The sequence below is a fragment of the Salmo salar genome, chromosome ssa06 (genome assembly GCF_905237065.1).
Source record: "Salmo salar chromosome ssa06, Ssal_v3.1, whole genome shotgun sequence".
In the NCBI taxonomy this organism is placed as follows: Eukaryota; Metazoa; Chordata; class Actinopteri; order Salmoniformes; family Salmonidae; genus Salmo; species Salmo salar.
The window spans coordinates 11,723,927-11,748,451 of NC_059447.1; the positions used below are offsets into that span (position 1 = coordinate 11,723,927).

The 24,525-nt window shown below is 38.7% G+C and overlaps 1 protein-coding gene across 5 annotated transcripts in view; it reads left to right on the forward strand.

Annotated features, from left to right (window-relative positions):
* Nucleotides 1–24,525, forward strand: part of LOC106606286 (brain-specific angiogenesis inhibitor 1-associated protein 2) — a 217,940-nt gene that overhangs the window by 118,064 nt on the left and 75,351 nt on the right. For all 5 annotated transcript variants that reach the window (XM_014202428.2, XM_045719730.1, XM_014202427.2 and 2 more), the window contains 2 exons: nt 4,820–4,972; nt 6,902–7,177. In XM_014202428.2, coding sequence (XP_014057903.1) covers nt 4,820–4,972; nt 6,902–7,177 — 429 coding nt within the window. The remainder of the gene's footprint in view (nt 1–4,819; nt 4,973–6,901; nt 7,178–24,525) is intronic.

Consider the following 24,525-nt stretch of genomic DNA (forward strand, 5'->3'; position numbering starts at 1 on the left):
GACAGACCTGACACTGTTATTACGGAGTTCATTATCAACACACAGACAGTCCTGACACTGTTATTACGGAGTTCATTATCAACACGCAGACAGTCCTGACACTGTTATTACGGAGTTCATTATCAACACAGACAGACCTGCCACTGTTATTACGGAGTTCAATATCAACACAGACGGACCTGACACTGTTATTACGGAGTTCATTATCAACACACAGACCTGACACTGTTATTACGGAGTTCATTATCAACACGCAGACAGTCCTGACACTGTCATTACTGAGTTCATTATCAACACACAGACAGTCCTGACACTGTTATTACTGAGTTCATTATCAACACACAGACAGTCCTGACACTGTTATTACTGAGTTCATTATCAACACACAGACAGTCCTGACACTGTTATTACGGAGTTCATTATCAACACACAGACAGTCCTGACACTGTTATTACTGAGTTCATTATCAACACACAGACAGTCCTGACACTGTTATTACGGAGTTCATTATCAACACACAGACAGTCCTGCCACTGTTATTACGGAGTTCATTATCAACACACAGACAGTCCTGACACTGTTATTACTGAGTTCATTATCAACACACAGACTGTCCTGACACTGTTATTACGGAGTTCATTATCAACACACAGACAGTCCTGCCACTGTTATTACGGAGTTCATTATCAACACACAGACAGTCCTGACACTGTTATTACTGAGTTCATTATCAACACAGACAGACCTGCCACTGTTATTATGGAGTTCATTATCAACACACAGACAGTCCTGACACTGTTATTACTGAGTTCATTATCAACACAGACAGACCTGCCACTGTTATTACGGAGTTCATTTTCAACACATACAGTCCTGACACTGTTATTACGGAGTTCATTATCAACACACAGACAGACCTGACACTGTTATTACTGAGTTCATTATCAACACAGACAGACCTGCCACTGTTATTACGGAGTTCATTATCAACACACAGACCTGACACTGTTATTACGGAGTTCATTATCAACACAGACAGACCTGACACTGTTATTACTGAGTTCATTATCAACACACAGACAGTCCTGACACTGTTATTACTGAGTTCATTATCAACACACAGACAGTCCTGACACTGTTATTACGGAGTTCATTATCAACACACAGACAGTCCTGACACTGTTATTACTGAGTTCATTACCAACACAGACAGACCTGCCACTGTTATTATGGAGTTCATTATCAACACACAGACAGTCCTGACACTGTTATTACTGAGTTCATTATCAACACAGTCAGACCTGACACTGTTATTACGGAGTTCATTATCAACACAGACAGTCCTGACACTGTTATTACGGAGTTCATTATCAACACACAGACAGACCTGACACTGTTATTACTGAGTTCATTATCAACACAGACAGACCTGCCACTGTTATTACGGAGTTCATTATCAACACAGACAGTCCTGACACTGTTATTACGGAGTTCATTATCAACACAGACAGACCTGACACTGTTATTACGGAGTTCATTATCAACACACAGACAGTCCTGCCACTGTTATTACGGAGTTCATTATCAACACGCAGACAGTCCTGACACTGTTATTACGGAGTTCATTATCAACACAGACAGACCTGCCACTGTTATTACGGAGTTCATTATCAACACACAGACAGTCCTGACACTGTTATTACGGAGTTCATTATCAACACACAGACAGTCCTGACACTGTTATTACTGAGTTCATTATCAACACAGACAGACCTGCCACTGTTATTATGGAGTTCATTATCAACACACAGACAGTCCTGACACTGTTATTACGGAGTTCATTATCAACACACAGACAGTCCTGACACTGTTATTACGGAGTTCATTATCAACACGCAGACAGTCCTGACACTGTTATTACGGAGTTCATTATCAACACAGACAGACCTGCCACTGTTATTACCGAGTTCAATATCAACACAGACGGACCTGACACTGTTATTACGGAGTTCATTATCAACACACAGACCTGACACTGTTATTACGGAGTTCATTATCAACACGCAGACAGTCCTGACACTGTCATTACTGAGTTCATTATCAACACACAGACAGTCCTGACACTGTTATTACTGAGTTCATTATCAACACACAGACAGTCCTGACACTGTTATTACTGAGTTCATTATCAACACACAGACAGTCCTGACACTGTTATTACGGAGTTCATTATCAACACACAGACAGTCCTGACACTGTTATTACTGAGTTCATTATCAACACACAGACAGTCCTGACACTGTTATTACGGAGTTCATTATCAACACACAGACAGTCCTGACACTGTTATTACGGAGTTCATTATCAACACAGACAGACCTGACACTGTTATTACGGAGTTCATTATCAACACACAGACAGACCTGACACTGTTATTACGGAGTTCATTATCAACACACAGACAGTCCTGACACTGTTATTACGGAGTTCATTATCAACACGCAGACAGTCCTGACACTGTTATTACGGAGTTCATTATCAACACAGACAGACCTGCCACTGTTATTACCGAGTTCAATATCAACACAGACGGACCTGACACTGTTATTACGGAGTTCATTATCAACACACAGACCTGACACTGTTATTACGGAGTTCATTATCAACACGCAGACAGTCCTGACACTGTCATTACTGAGTTCATTATCAACACACAGACAGTCCTGACACTGTTATTACTGAGTTCATTATCAACACACAGACAGTCCTGACACTGTTATTACTGAGTTCATTATCAACACACAGACAGTCCTGACACTGTTATTACGGAGTTCATTATCAACACACAGACAGTCCTGACACTGTTATTACTGAGTTCATTATCAACACACAGACAGTCCTGACACTGTTATTACGGAGTTCATTATCAACACACAGACAGTCCTGCCACTGTTATTACGGAGTTCATTATCAACACACAGACAGTCCTGACACTGTTATTACTGAGTTCATTATCAACACACAGACAGTCCTGACACTGTTATTACGGAGTTCATTATCAACACACAGACAGTCCTGCCACTGTTATTACGGAGTTCATTATCAACACACAGACAGTCCTGACACTGTTATTACGGAGTTAATTATCAACACACAGACAGTCCTGACACTGTTATTACTGAGTTCATTATCAACACAGACAGACCTGCCACTGTTATTATGGAGTTCATTATCAACACACAGACAGTCCTGACACTGTTATTACTGAGTTCATTATCAACACAGACAGACCTGCCACTGTTATTACGGAGTTCATTTTCAACACATACAGTCCTGACACTGTTATTACGGAGTTCATTATCAACACAGACAGACCTGCCACTGTTATTACGGAGTTCATTATCAACACACAGACCTGACACTGTTATTACGGAGTTCATTATCAACACAGACAGACCTGACACTGTTATTACTGAGTTCATTATCAACACACAGACAGTCCTGACACTGTTATTACTGAGTTCATTATCAACACACAGACAGTCCTGACACTGTTATTACGGAGTTCATTATCAACACACAGACAGTCCTGACACTGTTATTACTGAGTTCATTACCAACACAGACAGACCTGCCACTGTTATTATGGAGTTCATTATCAACACACAGACAGTCCTGACACTGTTATTACTGAGTTCATTATCAACACAGTCAGACCTGACACTGTTATTACGGAGTTCATTATCAACACAGACAGTCCTGACACTGTTATTACGGAGTTCATTATCAACACACAGACAGACCTGACACTGTTATTACTGAGTTCATTATCAACACAGACAGACCTGCCACTGTTATTACGGAGTTCATTATCAACACAGACAGTCCTGACACTGTTATTACGGAGTTCATTATCAACACAGACAGACCTGACACTGTTATTACGGAGTTCATTATCAACACACAGACAGTCCTGCCACTGTTATTACGGAGTTCATTATCAACACGCAGACAGTCCTGACACTGTTATTACGGAGTTCATTATCAACACAGACAGACCTGCCACTGTTATTACGGAGTTCATTATCAACACAGACGGACCTGACACTGTTATTACGGAGTTCATTATCAACACACAGACCTGACACTGTTATTACGGAGTTCATTATCAACACGCAGACAGTCCTGACACTGTTATTACTGAGTTCATTATCAACACGCAGACAGTCCTGACACTGTTATTACTGAGTTCATTATCAACACACAGACAGTCCTGACACTGTTATTACTGAGTTCATTATCAACACACAGACAGTCCTGACACTGTTATTACAGAGTTCATTATCAACACACAGACAGTCCTGACACTGTTATTACTGAGTTCATTATCAACACACAGACAGTCCTGACACTGTTATTACTGAGTTCATTATCAACATACAGACAGTCCTGACACTGTTATTACGGAGTTCATTATCAACACAGACAGTCCTGACACTGTTATTATGGAGTTCATTATCAACACACAGACAGTCCTGACACTGTTATTACTGAGTTCATTATCAACACAGACAGACCTGCCACTGTTATTACGGAGTTCATTATCAACACAGACAGTCCTGACACTGTTATTACGGAGTTCATTATCAACACAGACAGACCTGACACTGTTATTGCGGAGTTCATTATCAACACACACAGGTGCACAGTGGATGTTTACAACACAGCTTAAATGGACTTAGTGTTTGGACCTAACATATAAAGGTGTGTTTTGGAGGGCCACTGTCTAACCTCTTGTCTCCTGTGTTTGGTCCTGTAGTTTGTGGAGACCATCAGTAGTAAGCAGAGTGAACTGGACACCTTCATAGCAGAGGGCTACAAGACTGCTCTGTCTGAGGAGCGCAGGAGGTACTGTTTCCTGGTGGACAGACAGTGTGCTGTAGCCAAGAACAGCAGCGCCTACCACGGCAAGGTAAGGGTTAACACAACTGGGTCTGTGGGGCGGTTGTGTGTGTGGTGGGGGGGAAGGGAGGTTTATTGTCCAGGTGGCAATGTAAAATGCATGGGTTTGGTATCTGTCTCAATGGTGTAATCAGTAATATTTTCTGCTGTTTATAATGGTCATATAACTGAATGATAAGTCTATACCTCTCTGTAATATGATATATGTGTAATATGATGTGTGTGTGTGTGTATGTGTGTATATATATATATATATAATCTCTGTGACCTTGGCCTGGGGTCATCTCATCACAACTCTATTTGTCAAAACTGATTAAGGTGTCATCCCAAATGGCACCCTATTCTCTATGTAGTGCACTACTTTAGACCAGGGCCTTTTGATAGGTTACCATTTGGGACATAATGTATGACAGGCTGTTTGGAGACGTTCTGCCTTCATGATAGATCCAGTTGATATAATATTCATAGTCTATTTCATTGCTGCATATTAATAATAAGGTATTTCCTGAGAAACGTTGTTATGGAGAGGAGGATATGTAAAGAGGTTGTACAGGTGTGGGTGGATGGGTGGGTGTTAGTGCAGCTCCTGGGATTACTAAGGAGGAAGGGTTGGTGCGTGTGTGTGTGTGGCGACAAGTACATACAAACACACACACTGCTGCAGACCATTTCTAGAACATGGAGTCCAGTGGTTTAATCAGCACGGGGGTGTGTGTGGGAAGAGTTCAAACGCTGTGCTGAAGAGTCCTCTCGGAGAGAGGGGAAAGAGAGAGAGACGCACAGAGAGAGAGACGGAGTGAGTAAGAGAGACTGGCGAGCGAGAGAGTGAGAGTACAGCTCTCGCAGTGAAGCATCTAGATTGTGGTCTGAGTCACCTGGGACTCATTGGTGCAGCCTGGTTGGTTCTACACACACACACACACACACACACACACACACACACACACACACACACACACAGCCTCTGTCTCCAGTGCTGCCCACTCAGCCCTGTACCATAGGTCAGGGACACACAGGGAAGCTGCTCTGCTCTCTGGGATGAATGGGGCTGAATAGAGGCTGTCTCTTAAATGGCACCCTTTTCTCTACATAGTGCACTAGTTTTGCCCAGAGCCCATACAAATTAGGGTGGGAATAGAGAGCTATTTGGAACCCAGCCAGAGAGGGAATATAAGAGAGGAACAGAACAGGAATGTTGGAGGGAGAGTGAAAGTTACCATGAAAGAGGACTGGAGGTGATGGTGTGTTAGATCAGAAGAGCTTGGTGTGGTAGACGTTGTAGTCAAGACGACAAGGATCTAAAGAAGTAGATCTCTAAATCTTAGTCATGTGTTATAGCTTCTGTCTAGAGAAGTAGATCTCTAAATCTTAGTCATGTGTTATAGCTTCCGTCTAGAGAAGTAGATCTCTAAATCTTAGTCATGTGTTATAGCTTCCGTCTAGAGAAGTAGATATCTAAATCTTAGTCATGTGTTATAGCTTCCGTCTAGAGAAGTAGATATCTAAATCTTAGTCATGTGTTATAGCTTCCGTCTAGAGAAGTAGATCTCTAAATCATAGTCATGTGTTATAGCTTCCGTCTAGAGAAGTAGATCTCTAAATCTTAGTCATGTGTTATAGCTTCCGTCTAGAGAAGTAGATCTCTAAATCTTAGTCATGTGTTATAGCTTCCATCTAGAGAAGTAGATCTCTAAATCGTAGTCATGTGTTATAGCTTCCATCTAGAGAAGTAGATCTCTAAATCTTAGTCATGTGTTATAGCTTCCGTCTAGAGAAGTAGATCTCTACATCTTAGTCATGTGTTATATGCTTCCATCTAAAGAAGTGGATCTCTAAATCATAGTCATGTGTTATAGCTATCATGTGTTACACTAATAAATGACTGTCTATATCCTCATCTGGTGTGTGTTGACTTATTGATTGATCTCTATCTGTCCAGGGTAAAGACCTGCTGACCCAGAAGATCCCAGTATGGCAGCAGGCTTGTTCAGATCCCAACAAGCTACCAGAGCGGGCCATGCTCCTAGCCCAGCAGATGGGCTCCGGGTCCAGCACGGGCACCGCATCCCTGACCATGGGGGGCTCCAGCCCCCTGAACACCTCCAAGTCTAACCTGTCCAACCTGGTCATCTCTGACCCCATCCCCGGGGCTCAGCCACTCCCTGTCCCCCCAGAACTGGCTGTCTTCATGGGTGGTGGGCTGGGGCACCAGGCGGTGAGTGGTGGGTCTGGGTGAGCGGGCTGGTAATGTTGATGTCTGGGGAAGGTTTCTCTTACTCTGTAGGTGTTGGGAATATTAATATTCAGCTATGAATTGTATTTGTTTTTATTAGTTCCTACCAAAGCAGCAGCTACTCTTCCTGGGGTTTATTATGGATCCCCATTAGTTCCTGCAAGACAGTAGCTACTCTTCCTGGGGTTTATTATGGATCCCCATTAGTTCCTGCCAAAACAGCAGCTACTCTTCCTGGGGTCCAGCAACATTAAGGCAGTTATATACAAAATAAGAGGTTTAATGTAATCAGAGGGGTAAAGGTGTCAGAGGGGTAAAGGTGTCAGAGGGGTAAAGGTGTCAGAGGGGTAAAGGTGTCAGAGGGGTAAAGGTGTCAGAGCGGTTAAAGGAGTCAGAGCAGTGTCAAATATATGAAGTACATGGAAGCATACAATATCTTTGAAGACGACAGAACAAACTTTAACATAATTATAGAAGTACATATCCTGACAAATGTGGTGTGCACGCTAGCTTGTGAATGATCAATTGATTGATAGCCTGAGCATGTGAATGTTGGTTTGGTGCCTATAGCTTGAATGGTACAAGACTTACTGTTGGTGGGTTAGTTTATGCAAATGTATGCAAACTAATATAGTTAGTTGATCAAAGTTAAGAATTTGAATTTAGGATGGCCTGTACATGTGAAAGTTGGTTTGGTGCCTATAGCTTGAATGGTTCAAAACTTACTGTTGGTGGGTTATTTTGTGCACATTTATGCAAATTCATACAGTTATAGTTGATCAATGTTTTTAAGAATTTGAAGTTAGGATAGCTTGAATATGTGAAAGTTGGTTTGGTGATTCTAGCTTGAAGAGTTACTGAGGGTGAGTTATTGTATGCTAATTTATGCACATTTATATAGTTAAAGTTGATAACAATCTTGAAGTTAGGATAGCCTGAATGTTTTAAAGTTGGTCTTGTATAAGAAATGTAGAGAATACACACCTAATTACAACGAATTAATTGATACTCTTAATTTAAGCTTGGATTTGAGGCGAGTGTGTCTGTGAATAAATTGTTTCTGCTTCCTGAGTAAACAGTAGACTAAATCAGCCTGTAGCCAGAGACTTCTGGTCCTCGGTGGGGAAACTAAACTACTCATTTACATATTACACTTTTAATGATGCAGCTTATTAATTAGGTATTAAACTGGTTTTGTAAGATGAAAAGTGGAGGCTTACATATGACCCATGAACAACACCTCTATTTGAATATTAATTCTCTAACTGGATCTTTGCCAAAAGCTTATCGATCATTTCACTTTTAGAATCCGCCCCCCTCCAGTCGGGGCTCTCAATTTACTGTTGAGAGGTAGAATAGTAGAATATACAACATTTGGTTGTGAATCAGCAGTTTTTCCCCTTATGTCAGTCACTGACAGTCACTCAATTAGCCATGTCAACTAAACATTTTTTAGATTGGTAAATTAGTCAAGCCAGCTATCTAAAGTTGTAGTAATCATGGATGAATTACCGACCGGGGAGCCCCATTGATTTTGTTAGTTACTCTCACTCAGATATATTAAAAACTGCAAACATTTCTCTCCGCCCCATGGCAAAATGAGTAGAATTGCAGGAAGTTAGTAAACAAACTGGCTAAATCGTCTCTATGCTCCATGACGGAAGGTCTAGAATTGCAAGAAATTAACTCTAAAAGTTCTCTCTGCTGTCAAGAGGGGGGCCGCTAAAATGTTTTGCTCACAAAGTTGCTGCATGTGTGGGGACAGATGTGGGTACGGATGTGGGTACGCAGTCCAGTGAGCCACTGCGGACCCTCATGATGAGTTCAGATTTTATGTGGGCCCCACCCCCATCATATTTTATTTGGCCCCCACCCCCATCAAAGTAGCCTGTCCCTGTTCTAGGCGAACCATTGAACGCAAGACTGTATATGGATATACTGTAACTTCTCCTACACAACCTACACACACTATAGATACCAGACTGTATATGGATATACTGTAACTTATCCCACACAACCTACACACACTATAGATACCAGACTGTATATGGATATACTGTAACTTCTCCCACACACACTATAGATACCAGACTGTATATGGATATACTGTAACTTCTCCTACACACCTACACACACTATAGATACCAGACTGTATATGGATATACTGTAACTTCTCCTACACAACCCACACCACTATAGATACCAGACTGTATATGGATATACTGTAACTTCTCCTACACAACCTACACACACTATAGATACCAGACTGTATATGGATATACTGTAACTTCTCCTACACAACCTACACACACTATAGATACCAGACTGTATATGGATATACTGTAACTTCTCCTACACAACCTACACACACTATAGATACCAGACTGTATATGGATATACTGTAACTTCTCCTACACAACCTACACACACTATAGATACCAGACTGTATATGGATATACTGTAACTTCTCCTACACACACTATAGATGCCAGACTGTATATGGATATACTGTAACTTCTCCTACACACACTATAGATACCAGACTGTATATGGATATACTGTAACTTCTCCTACACACACTATAGATACCAGACTGTATATGGATATACTGTAACTTCTCCTACACACACTATAGATACCAGACTGTATATGGATATACTGTAACTTCTCCCACACAACCTACACACACTATAGATACCAGACTGTATATGGATATACTGTAACTTCTCCTACACAACCTACACACACTATAGATACCAGACTGTATATGGATATACTGTAACTTCTCCCACACACACTATAGATACCAGACTGTATATGGATATACTGTAACTTCTCCCACACACACTATAGATACCAGACTGTATATGGATATACTGTAACTTCTCCTACACACACTATAGATACCAGACTGTATATGGATATACTGTAACTTCTCCAACACACACTATAGATACCAGACTGTATATGGATATACTGTAACTTCTCCCACACACACTATAGATACCAGACTGTATATGTATATACTGTAACTTCTCCCACACACACTATAGATACCAGACTGTATATGGATATACTGTAACTTCTCCTACACACACTATAGATACCAGACTGTATATGGATATACTGTAACTTCTCCTACACAACCTACACACACTATAGATACCAGACTGTATATGGATATACTGTAACTTCTCCTACACACACTATAGATACCAGACTGTATATGGATATACTGTAACTTCTCCCACACACACTATAGATACCAGACTGTATATGGATATACTGTAACTTCTCCTACACACACTATAGATACCAGACTGTATATGGATATACTGTAACTTCTACTACACAACCTACACACACTATAGATACCAGACTGTATATGGATATACTGTAACTTCTCCCACACACACTATAGATACCAGACTGTATATGGATATACTGTAACTTCTCCTACACAACCTACACACACTATAGATACCAGACTGTATATGGATATACTGTAACTTCTCCTACACACACTATAGATACCAGACTGTATATGGATATACTGTAACTTCTACTACACAACCTACACACACTATAGATACCAGACTGTATATGGATATACTGTAACTTCTCCCACACACACTATAGATACCAGACTGTATATGGATATACTGTAACTTCTCCTACACAACCTACACACACTATAGATACCAGACTGTATATGGATATACTGTAACTTCTCCTACACACACTATAGATACCAGACTGTATATGGATATACTGTAACTTCTACTACACAACCTACACACACTATAGATACCAGACTGTATATGGATATACTGTAACTTCTCCCACACACACTATAGATACCAGACTGTATATGGATATACTGTAACTTCTCCAACACAACCTACACACACTATAGATACCAGACTGTATATGGATATACTGTAACTTCTCCTACACACACTATAGATACCAGACTGTATATGGATATACTGTAACTTCTCCTACACAACCTACACACACTATAGATACCAGACTGTGTATGGATATACTGTAACTTCTCCCACACACACTATAGATACCAGACTGTAAATGGATATACTGTAACTTCTCCTACACAACCTACACACACTATAGATACCAGACTGTATATGGATATACTGTAACTTCTCCTACACACACTATAGATACCAGACTGTATATGGATATACTGTAACTTCTCCTACACACACTATAGATACCAGACTGTATATGGATATACTGTAACTTCTCCTACACACACTATAGATACCAGACTGTATATGGATATACTGTAACTTCTCCTACACACACTATAGATACCAGACTGTATATGGATATACTGTAACTTCTCCCACACACACTATAGATACCAGACTGTATATGGATATACTGTAACTTCTCCCACACACACTATAGATACCAGACTGTATATGGATATACTGTAACTTCTCCCACAAACACTATAGATACCAGACTGTATATGGATATACTGTAACTTCTCCCACACACACTATAGATACCAGACTGTATATGGATATACTGTAACTTATACTACACAACCTACACACACTATAGATACCAGACTGTATATGGATATACTGTAACTTCTCCCAGACACACTATAGATACCAGACTGTATATGGATATACTGTAACTTCTCCTACACAACCTACATACACTATAGATACCAGACTGTATATGGATATACTGTAACTTCTCCTACACACACTATAGATACCAGACTGTATATGGATATACTGTAACTTCTCCTACACACACTATAGATACCAGACTGTATATGGATATACTGTAACTTCTCCTACACACACACTATAGATACCAGACTGTATATGGATATACTGTAGCTTCTCCTACACAACCTACACACACTATAGATACCAGACTGTATATGGATATACTGTAACTTCTCCTACACACACAATAGATTCCAGACTGTATATGGATATACTGTAACTTCTCCCACACAACCTACACACACTATAGATACCAGACTGTATATGGATATACTGTAACTTCTCCTACACAACCTACACACACTATAGATACCAGACGTTATATGGATATACTGTAACTTCTCCCACACAACCTACACACACTATAGATACCAGACTGTATATGGATATACTGTAACTTCTCCCACACACACTGTAGATACCAGACTGTATATGGATATACTGTAACTTCTCCCACACACACTATAGATACCAGACTGTATATGGATATACTGTAACTTCTCCTACACACACTATAGATACCAGACTGTATATGGATATACTGTAACTTCTCCTACACAACCTACACACACTATAGATACCAGACTGTATATGGATATACTGTAACTTCTCCTACACACACTATAGATACCAGACTGTATATGGATATACTGTAACTTCTCCCACACACACTATAGATACCAGACTGTATATGGATATACTGTAACTTCTCCCACACACACTATAGATACCAGACTGTATATGGATATACTGTAACTTCTCCTACACACACTATAGATACCAGACTGTATATGGATATACTGTAACTTCTCCTACACAACCTACACACACTATAGATACCAGACTGTATATGGATATACTGTAACTTCTACTACACAACCTACACACACTATAGATACCAGACTGTATATGGATATACTGTAACTTCTCCCACACACACTATAGATACCAGACTGTATATGGATATACTGTAACTTCTCCTACACAACCTACACACACTATAGATACCAGACTGTATATGGATATACTGTAACTTCTCCTACACACACTATAGATACCAGACTGTATATGGATATACTGTAACTTCTACTACACAACCTACACACACTATAGATACCAGACTGTATATGGATATACTGTAACTTCTCCCACACACACTATAGATACCAGACTGTATATGGATATACTGTAACTTCTCCTACACAACCTACACACACTATAGATACCAGACTGTATATGGATATACTGTAACTTCTCCTACACACACTATAGATACCAGACTGTATATGGATATACTGTAACTTCTACTACACAACCTACACACACTATAGATACCAGACTGTATATGGATATACTGTAACTTCTCCCACACACACTATAGATACCAGACTGTATATGGATATACTGTAACTTCTCCAACACAACCTACACACACTATAGATACCAGACTGTATATGGATATACTGTAACTTCTCCTACACACACTATAGATACCAGACTGTATATGGATATACTGTAACTTCTCCTACACAACCTACACACACTATAGATACCAGACTGTGTATGGATATACTGTAACTTCTCCCACACACACTATAGATACCAGACTGTAAATGGATATACTGTAACTTCTCCTACACAACCTACACACACTATAGATACCAGACTGTATATGGATATACTGTAACTTCTCCTACACACACTATAGATACCAGACTGTATATGGATATACTGTAACTTCTCCTACACACACTATAGATACCAGACTGTATATGGATATACTGTAACTTCTCCTACACACACTATAGATACCAGACTGTATATGGATATACTGTAACTTCTCCTACACACACTATAGATACCAGACTGTATATGGATATACTGTAACTTCTCCCACACACACTATAGATACCAGACTGTATATGGATATACTGTAACTTCTCCCACACACACTATAGATACCAGACTGTATATGGATATACTGTAACTTCTCCCACACACACTATAGATACCAGACTGTATATGGATATACTGTAACTTCTCCCACACACACTATAGATACCAGACTGTATATGGATATACTGTAACTTATACTACACAACCTACACACACTATAGATACCAGACTGTATATGGATATACTGTAACTTCTCCCAGACACACTATAGATACCAGACTGTATATGGATATACTGTAACTTCTCCTACACAACCTACATACACTATAGATACCAGACTGTATATGGATATACTGTAACTTCTCCTACACACACTATAGATACCAGACTGTATATGGATATACTGTAAATTCTCCTACACACACTATAGATACCAGACTGTATATGGATATACTGTAACTTCTCCTACACACACTATAGATACCAGACTGTATATGGATATACTGTAACTTCTCCTACACACACTATAGATACCAGACTGTATATGGATATACTGTAACTTCTCCTACACACACTATAGATACCAGACTGTATATGGATATACTGTAACTTCTCCTACACACACACTATAGATACCAGACTGTATATGGATATACTGTAGCTTCTCCTACACAACCTACACACACTATAGATACCAGACTGTATATGGATATACTGTAACTTCTCCTACACACACAATAGATACCAGACTGTATATGGATATACTGTAACTTCTCCTACACAACCTACACACACTATAGATACCAGACTGTATATGGATATACTGTAACTTCTCCTACACAACCTACACACACTATAGATACCAGACGTTATATGGATATACTGTAACTTCTCCCACACAACCTACACACACTATAGATACCAGACTGTATATGGATATACTGTAACTTCTCCCACACACACTGTAGATACCAGACTGTATATGGATATACTGTAACTTCTCCCACACACACTATAGATACCAGACTGTATATGGATATACTGTAACTTCTCCTACACACACTATAGATACCAGACTGTATATGGATATACTGTAACTTCTCCTACACAACCTACACACACTATAGATACCAGACTGTATATGGATATACTGTAACTTCTCCTACACACACTATAGATACCAGACTGTATATGGATATACTGTAACTTCTCCCACACACACTATAGATACCAGACTGTATATGGATATACTGTAACTTCTCCCACACACACTATAGATACCAGACTGTATATGGATATACTGTAACTTCTCCTACACACACTATAGATACCAGACTGTATATGGATATACTGTAACTTCTCCTACACAACCTACACACACTATAGATACCAGACTGTATATGGATATACTGTAACTTCTCCTACACACACTATAGATACCAGACTGTATATGGATATACTGTAACTTCTCCTACACAACCTACACACACTATAGATACCAGACTGTAAATGGATATACTGTAACTTCTCCTACACAACCTACACACACTATAGATACCAGACTGTATATGGATATACTGTAACTTCTCCTACAAACACTATAGATACCAGACTGTATATGGATATACTGTAACTTCTCCTACACACACTATAGATACCAGACTGTATATGGATATACTGTAACTTCTCCAACACAACCTACACACACTATAGATACCAGACTGTATATGGATATACTGTAACTTCTCCTACACACACTATAGATACCAGACTGTATATGGATATACTGTAACTTCTCCCACACACACTATAGATACCAGACTGTATATGGATATACTGTAACTTCTCCCACACACACTATAGATACCAGACTGTATATGGATATACTGTAACTTCTCCCACACACACTATAGATACCAGACTGTATATGGATATACTGTAACTTCTCCCACACACACTATAGATACCAGACTGTATATGGATATTCTGTAACTTCTACTACACAACCTACACACACTATAGATACCAGACTGTATATGGATATACTGTAACTTCTCCCAGACACACTATAGATACCAGACTGTATATGGATATACTGTAACTTCTCCTACACAACCTACATACACTATAGATACCAGACTGTATATGGATATACTGTAACTTCTCCTACACACACTATAGATACCAGACTGTATATGGATATACTGTAACTTCTCCTACACACACTATAGATACCAGACTGTATATGGATATACTGTAACTTCTCCTACACACACTATAGATACCAGACTGTATATGGATATACTGTAACTTCTCCTACACACACTATAGATACCAGACTGTATATGGATATACTGTAACTTCTCCCACACACACTATAGATACCAGACTGTATATGGATATACTGTAACTTCTCCTACACACACACTATAGATACCAGACTGTATATGGATATACTGTAGCTTCTCCTACACAACCTACACACACTATAGATACCAGACTGTATATGGATATACTGTAACTTCTCCTACACACACAATAGATACCAGACTGTATATGGATATACTGTAACTTCTCCCACACAACCTACACACACTATAGATACCAGACTGTATATGGATATACTGTAACTTCTCCTACACAACCTACACACACTATAGATACCAGACTGTATATGGATATACTGTAACTTCTCCTACACACACTATAGATACCAGACTGTATATGGATATACTGTAACTTCTCCTACACACACTATAGATACCAGACTGTATATGGATATACTGTAACTTCTCCCACACAACCTACACACACTATAGATACCAGACTGTATATGGATATACTGTAACTTCTCCCACACACACTATAGATACCAGACTGTATATGGATATACTGTAACTTCTCCCACACACACTATAGATACCAGACTGTGTATGGATATACTGTAACTTCTCCTACACACACTATAGATACCAGACTGTATATGGATATACTGTAACTTCTCCTACACAACCTACACACACTATAGATACCAGACTGTATATGGATATACTGTAACTTCTCCTACACACACTATAGATACCAGACTGTATATGGATATACTGTAACTTCTCCCACACACACTATAGATACCAGACTGTATATGGATATACTGTAACTTCTCCCACACACACTATAGATACCAGACTGTATATGGATATACTGTAACTTCTCCCACACACACTATAGATACCAGACTGTATATGGATATACTGTAACTTCTCCCACACACACTATAGATACCAGACTGTATATGGATATACTGTAACTTCTACTACACAACCTACACACACTATAGATACCAGACTGTATATGGATATACTGTAACTTCTCCCAGACACACTATAGATACCAGACTGTATATGGATATACTGTAACTTCTCCTACACAACCTACATACACTATAGATACCAGACTGTATATGGATATACTGTAACTTCTCCTACACACACTATAGATACCAGACTGTATATGGATATACTGTAACTTCTCCTACACACACTATAGATACCAGACTGTATATGGATATCCTGTAACTTCTCCTACACACACTATAGATACCAGACTGTATATGGATATACTGTAACTTCTCCTACACACACTATAGATACCAGACTGTATATGGATATACTGTAACTTCTCCCACACACACTATAGATACCAGACTGTATATGGATATACTGTAGCTTCTCCTACACACACACTATAGATACCAGACTGTATATGGATATACTGTAGCTTCTCCTACACAACCTACACACACTATAGATACCAGACTGTATATGGATATACTGTAACTTCTCCTACACACACAATAGATACCAGACTGTATATGGATATACTGTAACTTCTCCCACACACACTATAGATACCAGACTGTATATGGATATACTGTAACTTCTCCTACACAACCTACACACACTATAGATACCAGACTGTATATGGATATACTGTAACTTCTCCTACACACACTATAGATACCAGACTGTATATGGATATACTGTAACTTCTCCTACACACACTATAGATACCAGACTGTATATGGATATACTGTAACTTCTCCTACACACACTATAGATACTAGACTGTATATGGATATACTGTAACTTCTCCTACCCACACTATAGATACTAGACTGTATATGCATATACTGTAACTTCTCCTACACACACTATAGATACCAGACTGTATATGGATATACTGTAACTTCTCCCACACACACTATAGATACCAGACTGTATATGGATATACTGTAACTTCTCCTACACACACTATAGATACCAGACTGTATATGGATATACTGTAACTTCTACTACACAACCTACACACACTATAGATACCAGACTGTATATGGATATACTGTAACTTCTCCCACACACACTATAGATACCAGACTGTATATGGATATACTGTAACTTCTCCTACACAACCTACACACACTATAGATACCAGACTGTATATGGATATACTGTAACTTCTCCTACACACACTATAGATACCAGACTGTATATGGATATACTGTAACTTCTCCTACACACACTATAGATACCAGACTGTATATGGATATACTGTAACTTCTCCTACACACACTATAGATACCAGACTGTATATGGATATACTGTAACTTCTCCTACACAACCTACACACACTATAGATACCAGACTGTATATGGATATACTGTAACTTCTCCCACACAACCTACACACACTAGAGATACCAGACTGTATATGGATATACTGTAACTTCTCCTACACAACCTACACACACTATAGATACCAGACTGTATATGGATATACTGTAACTTCTCCAACACACACTATAGATACCAGACTGTATATGGATATACTGTAACTTCTCCTACACACACTATATATACCAGACTGTATATTCATATACTGTAACTTCTCCTACACACACTATAGATACCAGACTGTATATGGATATACTGTAACTTCTCCCACACACACTATAGATACCAGACTGTATATGGATATACTGTAACTTCTCCTACACACACACTATAGATACCAGACTGTATATGGATATACTGTAGCTTCTCCTACACAACCTACACACACTATAGATACCAGACTGTATATGGATATACTGTAACTTCTCCTACACACACTATAGATACCAGACTGTATATGGATATACTGTAACTTCTCCTACACAACCTACACACACTATAGATACCAGACTGTATATGGATATACTGTAACTTCTCCTACACACACTATAGATACCAGACTGTATATGGATATACTGTAACTTCTCCCACACACACTATAGATACCAGACTGTATATGGATATACTGTAACTTCTCCCACACACACTATAGATACCAGACTGTATATGGATATACTGTAACTTCTCCCACACACACTATAGATACCAGACTGTATATGGATATACTGTAACTTCTACTACACAACCTACACACACTATAGATACCAGACTGTATATGGATATACTGTAACTTCTCCCAGACACACTATAGATACCAGACTGTATATGGATATACTGTAACTTCTCCTACACAACCTACATACACTATAGATACCAGACTGTATATGGATATACTGTAACTTCTCCTACACACACTATAGATACCAGACTGTATATGGATATACTGTAACTTCTCCTACACACACTATAGATACCAGACTGTATATGGATATCCTGTAACTTCTCCTACACACACTATAGATACCAGACTGTATATGGATATACTGTAACTTCTCCTACACACACTATAGATACCAGACTGTATATGGATATACTGTAACTTCTCCCACACACACTATAGATACCAGACTGTATATGGATATACTGTAGCTTCTCCTACACACACTATAGATACCAGACTGTATATGGATATACTGTAGCTTCTCCTACACAACCTACACACACTATAGATACCAGACTGTATATGGATATACTGTAACTTCTCCCACACACACTATAGATACCAGACTGTATATGGATATACTGTAACTTCTCCTACACACACTATAGATACTAGACTGTATATGGATATACTGTAACTTCTCCTACCCACACTATAGATACTAGACTGTATATGCATATACTGTAACTTCTCCTACACACACTATAGATACCAGACTGTATATGGATATACTGTAACTTCTCCCACACACACTATAGATACCAGACTGTATATGGATATACTGTAACTTCTCCTACACACACTATAGATACCAGACTGTATATGGATATACTGTAACTTCTACTACACAACCTACACACACTATAGATACCAGACTGTATATGGATATACTGTAACTTCTCCCACACACACTATAGATACCAGACTGTATATGGATATACTGTAACTTCTCCTACACAACCTACACACACTATAGATACCAGACTGTATATGGATATACTGTAACTTCTCCTACACACACTATAGATACCAGACTGTATATGGATATACTGTAACTTCTCCTACACACACTATAGATACCAGACTGTATATGGATATACTGTAACTTCTCCTACACACACTATAGATACCAGACTGTATATGGATATACTGTAACTTCTCCTACACAACCTACACACACTATAGATACCAGACTGTATATGGATATACTGTAACTTCTCCCACACAACCTACACACACTAGAGATACCAGACTGTATATGGATATACTGTAACTTCTCCTACACAACCTACACAAACTATAGATACCAGACTGTATATGGATATACTGTAACTTCTCCAACACACACTATAGATACCAGACTGTATATGGATATACTGTAACTTCTCCTACACACACTATATATACCAGACTGTATATGGATATACTGTAACTTCTCCCTACACACACTATAGATACCAGACTGTATATGGATATACTGTAACTTCTCCCACACACACTATAGATACCAGACTGTATATGGATATACTGTAACTTCTCCTACACACACACTATAGATACCAGACTGTATATGGATATACTGTAGCTTCTCCTACACAACCTACACACACTATAGATACCAGACTGTATATGGATATACTGTAACTTCTCCTACACACACTATAGATACCAGACTGTATATGGATATACTGTAACTTCTCCTACACAACCTACACACACTATAGATACCAGACTGTATATGGATATACTGTAACTTCTCCTACACACACTATAGATACCAGACTGTATATGGATATACTGTAACTTCTCCCACACACACTATAGATACCAGACTGTATATGGATATACTGTAACTTCTCCCACACACACTATAGATACCAGACTGTATATGGATATACTGTAACTTCTCCCACACACACTATAGATACCAGACTGTATATGGATATACTGTAACTTCTACTACACAACCTACACACACTATAGATACCAGACTGTATATGGATATACTGTAACTTCTCCCAGACACACTATAGATACCAGACTGTATATGGATATACTGTAACTTCTCCTACACAACCTACATACACTATAGATACCAGACTGTATATGGATATACTGTAACTTCTCCTACACACACTATAGATACCAGACTGTATATGGATATACTGTAACTTCTCCTACACACACTATAGATACCAGACTGTATATGGATATCCTGTAACTTCTCCTACACACACTATAGATACCAGACTGTATATGGATATACTGTAACTTCTCCTACACACACTATAGATACCAGACTGTATATGGATATACTGTAACTTCTCCCACACACACTATAGATACCAGACTGTATATGGATATACTGTAGCTTCTCCTACACACACACTATAGATACCAGACTGTATATGGATATACTGTAGCTTCTCCTACACAACCTACACACACTATAGATACCAGACTGTATATGGATATACTGTAACTTCTCCCACACACACTATAGATACCAGACTGTATATGGATATACTGTAACTTCTCCCACACACACTATAGATACCAGACTGTATATGGATATACTGTAACTTCTCCTACACAACCTACATACACTATAGATACCAGACTGTATATGGATATACTGTAACTTCTCCTACACACACTATAGATACCAGACTGTATATGGATATACTGTAACTTCTCCTACACACACTATAGATACTAGACTGTATATGGATATACTGTAACTTCTCCTACACACACTATAGATACTAGACTGTATATGCATATACTGTAACTTCTCCTACACACACTATAGATACCAGACTGTATATGGATATACTGTAACTTCTCCCACACACACTATAGATACCAGACTGTATATGGATATACTGTAACTTCTCCTACACACACTATAGATACCAGACTGTATATGGATATACTGTAACTTCTACTACACAACCTACACACACTATAGATACCAGACTGTATATGGATATACTGTAACTTCTCCCACACACACTATAGATACCAGACTGTATATGGATATACTGTAACTTCTCCTACACAACCTACACACACTATAGATACCAGACTGTATATGGATATACTGTAACTTCTCCTACACACACTATAGATACCAGACTGTATATGGATATACTGTAACTTCTCCTACACACACTATAGATACCAGACTGTATATGGATATACTGTAACTTCTCCTACACACACTATAGATACCAGACTGTATATGGATATACTGTAACTTCTCCTACACAACCTACACACACTATAGATACCAGACTGTATATGGATATACTGTAACTTCTCCCACACAACCTACACACACTAGAGATACCAGACTGTATATGGATATACTGTAACTTCTCCTACACAACCTACACACACTATAGATACCAGACTGTATATGGATATACTGTAACTTCTCCAACACACACTATAGATACCAGACTGTATATGGATATACTGTAACTTCTCCTACACACACTATATATACCAGACTGTATATGGATATACTGTAACTTCTCCTACACACACTATAGATACCAGACTGTATATGGATATACTGTAACTTCTCCCACACACACTATAGATACCAGACTGTATATGGATATACTGTAACTTCTCCTACACACACACTATAGATACCAGACTGTATATGGATATACTGTAGCTTCTCCTACACAACCTACACACACTATAGATACCAGACTGTATATGGATATACTGTAACTTCTCCTACACACACAATAGATACCAGACTGTATATGGATATACTGTAACTTCTCCCACACAACCTACACACACTATAGATACCAGACTGTATATGGATATACTGTAACTTCTCCTACACAACCTACACACACTATAGATACCAGACTGTATATGGATATACTGTAACTTCTCCTACACACACTATAGATACCAGACTGTATATGGATATACTGTAACTTCTCCCACACACACTATAGATACCAGACTGTATATGGATATACTGTAACTTCTCCCACACACACTATAGATACCAGACTGTATATGGATATACTGTAACTTCTCCCACACACACTATAGATACCAGACTGTATATGGATATACTGTAACTTCTCCCACACACACTATAGATACCAGACTGTATATGGATATACTGTAACTTCTACTACACAACCTACACACACTATAGATACCAGACTGTATATGGATATACTGTAACTTCTCCCAGACACACTATAGATACCAGACTGTATATGGATATACTGTAACTTCTCCTACACAACCTACATACACTATAGATACCAGACTGTATATGGATATACTGTAACTTCTCCTACACACACTATAGATACCAGACTGTATATGGATATACTGTAACTTCTCCTACACACACTATAGATACCAGACTGTATATGGATATACTGTAACTTCTCCTACACACACTATAGATACCAGACTGTATATGGATATACTGTAACTTCTCCCACACACACTATAGATACCAGACTGTATATGGATATACTGTAGCTTCTCCTACACACACACTATAGATACCAGACTGTATATGGATATACTGTAGCTTCTCCTACACAACCTACACACACTATAGATACCAGACTGTATATGGATATACTGTAACTTCTCCTACACACACAATAGATACCAGACTGTATATGGATATACTGTAACTTCTCCCACACAACCTACACACACTATAGATACCAGACTGTATATGGATATACTGTAACTTCTCCTACACAACCTACACACACTATAGATACCAGACTGTATATGGATATACTGTAACTTCTCCCACACACACTATAGATACCAGACTGTATATGGATATACTGTAACTTCTCCTACACAACCTACACACACTATAGATACCAGACTGTATATGGATATACTGTAACTTCTCCCACACACACTATAGATACCAGACTGTATATGGATATACTGTAACTTCTCCTACACACACTATAGATACCAGACTGTATATGGATATACTGTAACTTCTACTACACAACCTACACACACTATAGATACCAGACTGTATATGGATATACTGTAACTTCTCCCACACACACTATAGATACCAGACTGTATATGGATATACTGTAACTTCTCCTACACAACCTACACACACTATAGATACCAGACTGTATATGGATATACTGTAACTTCTCCTACACACACTATAGAT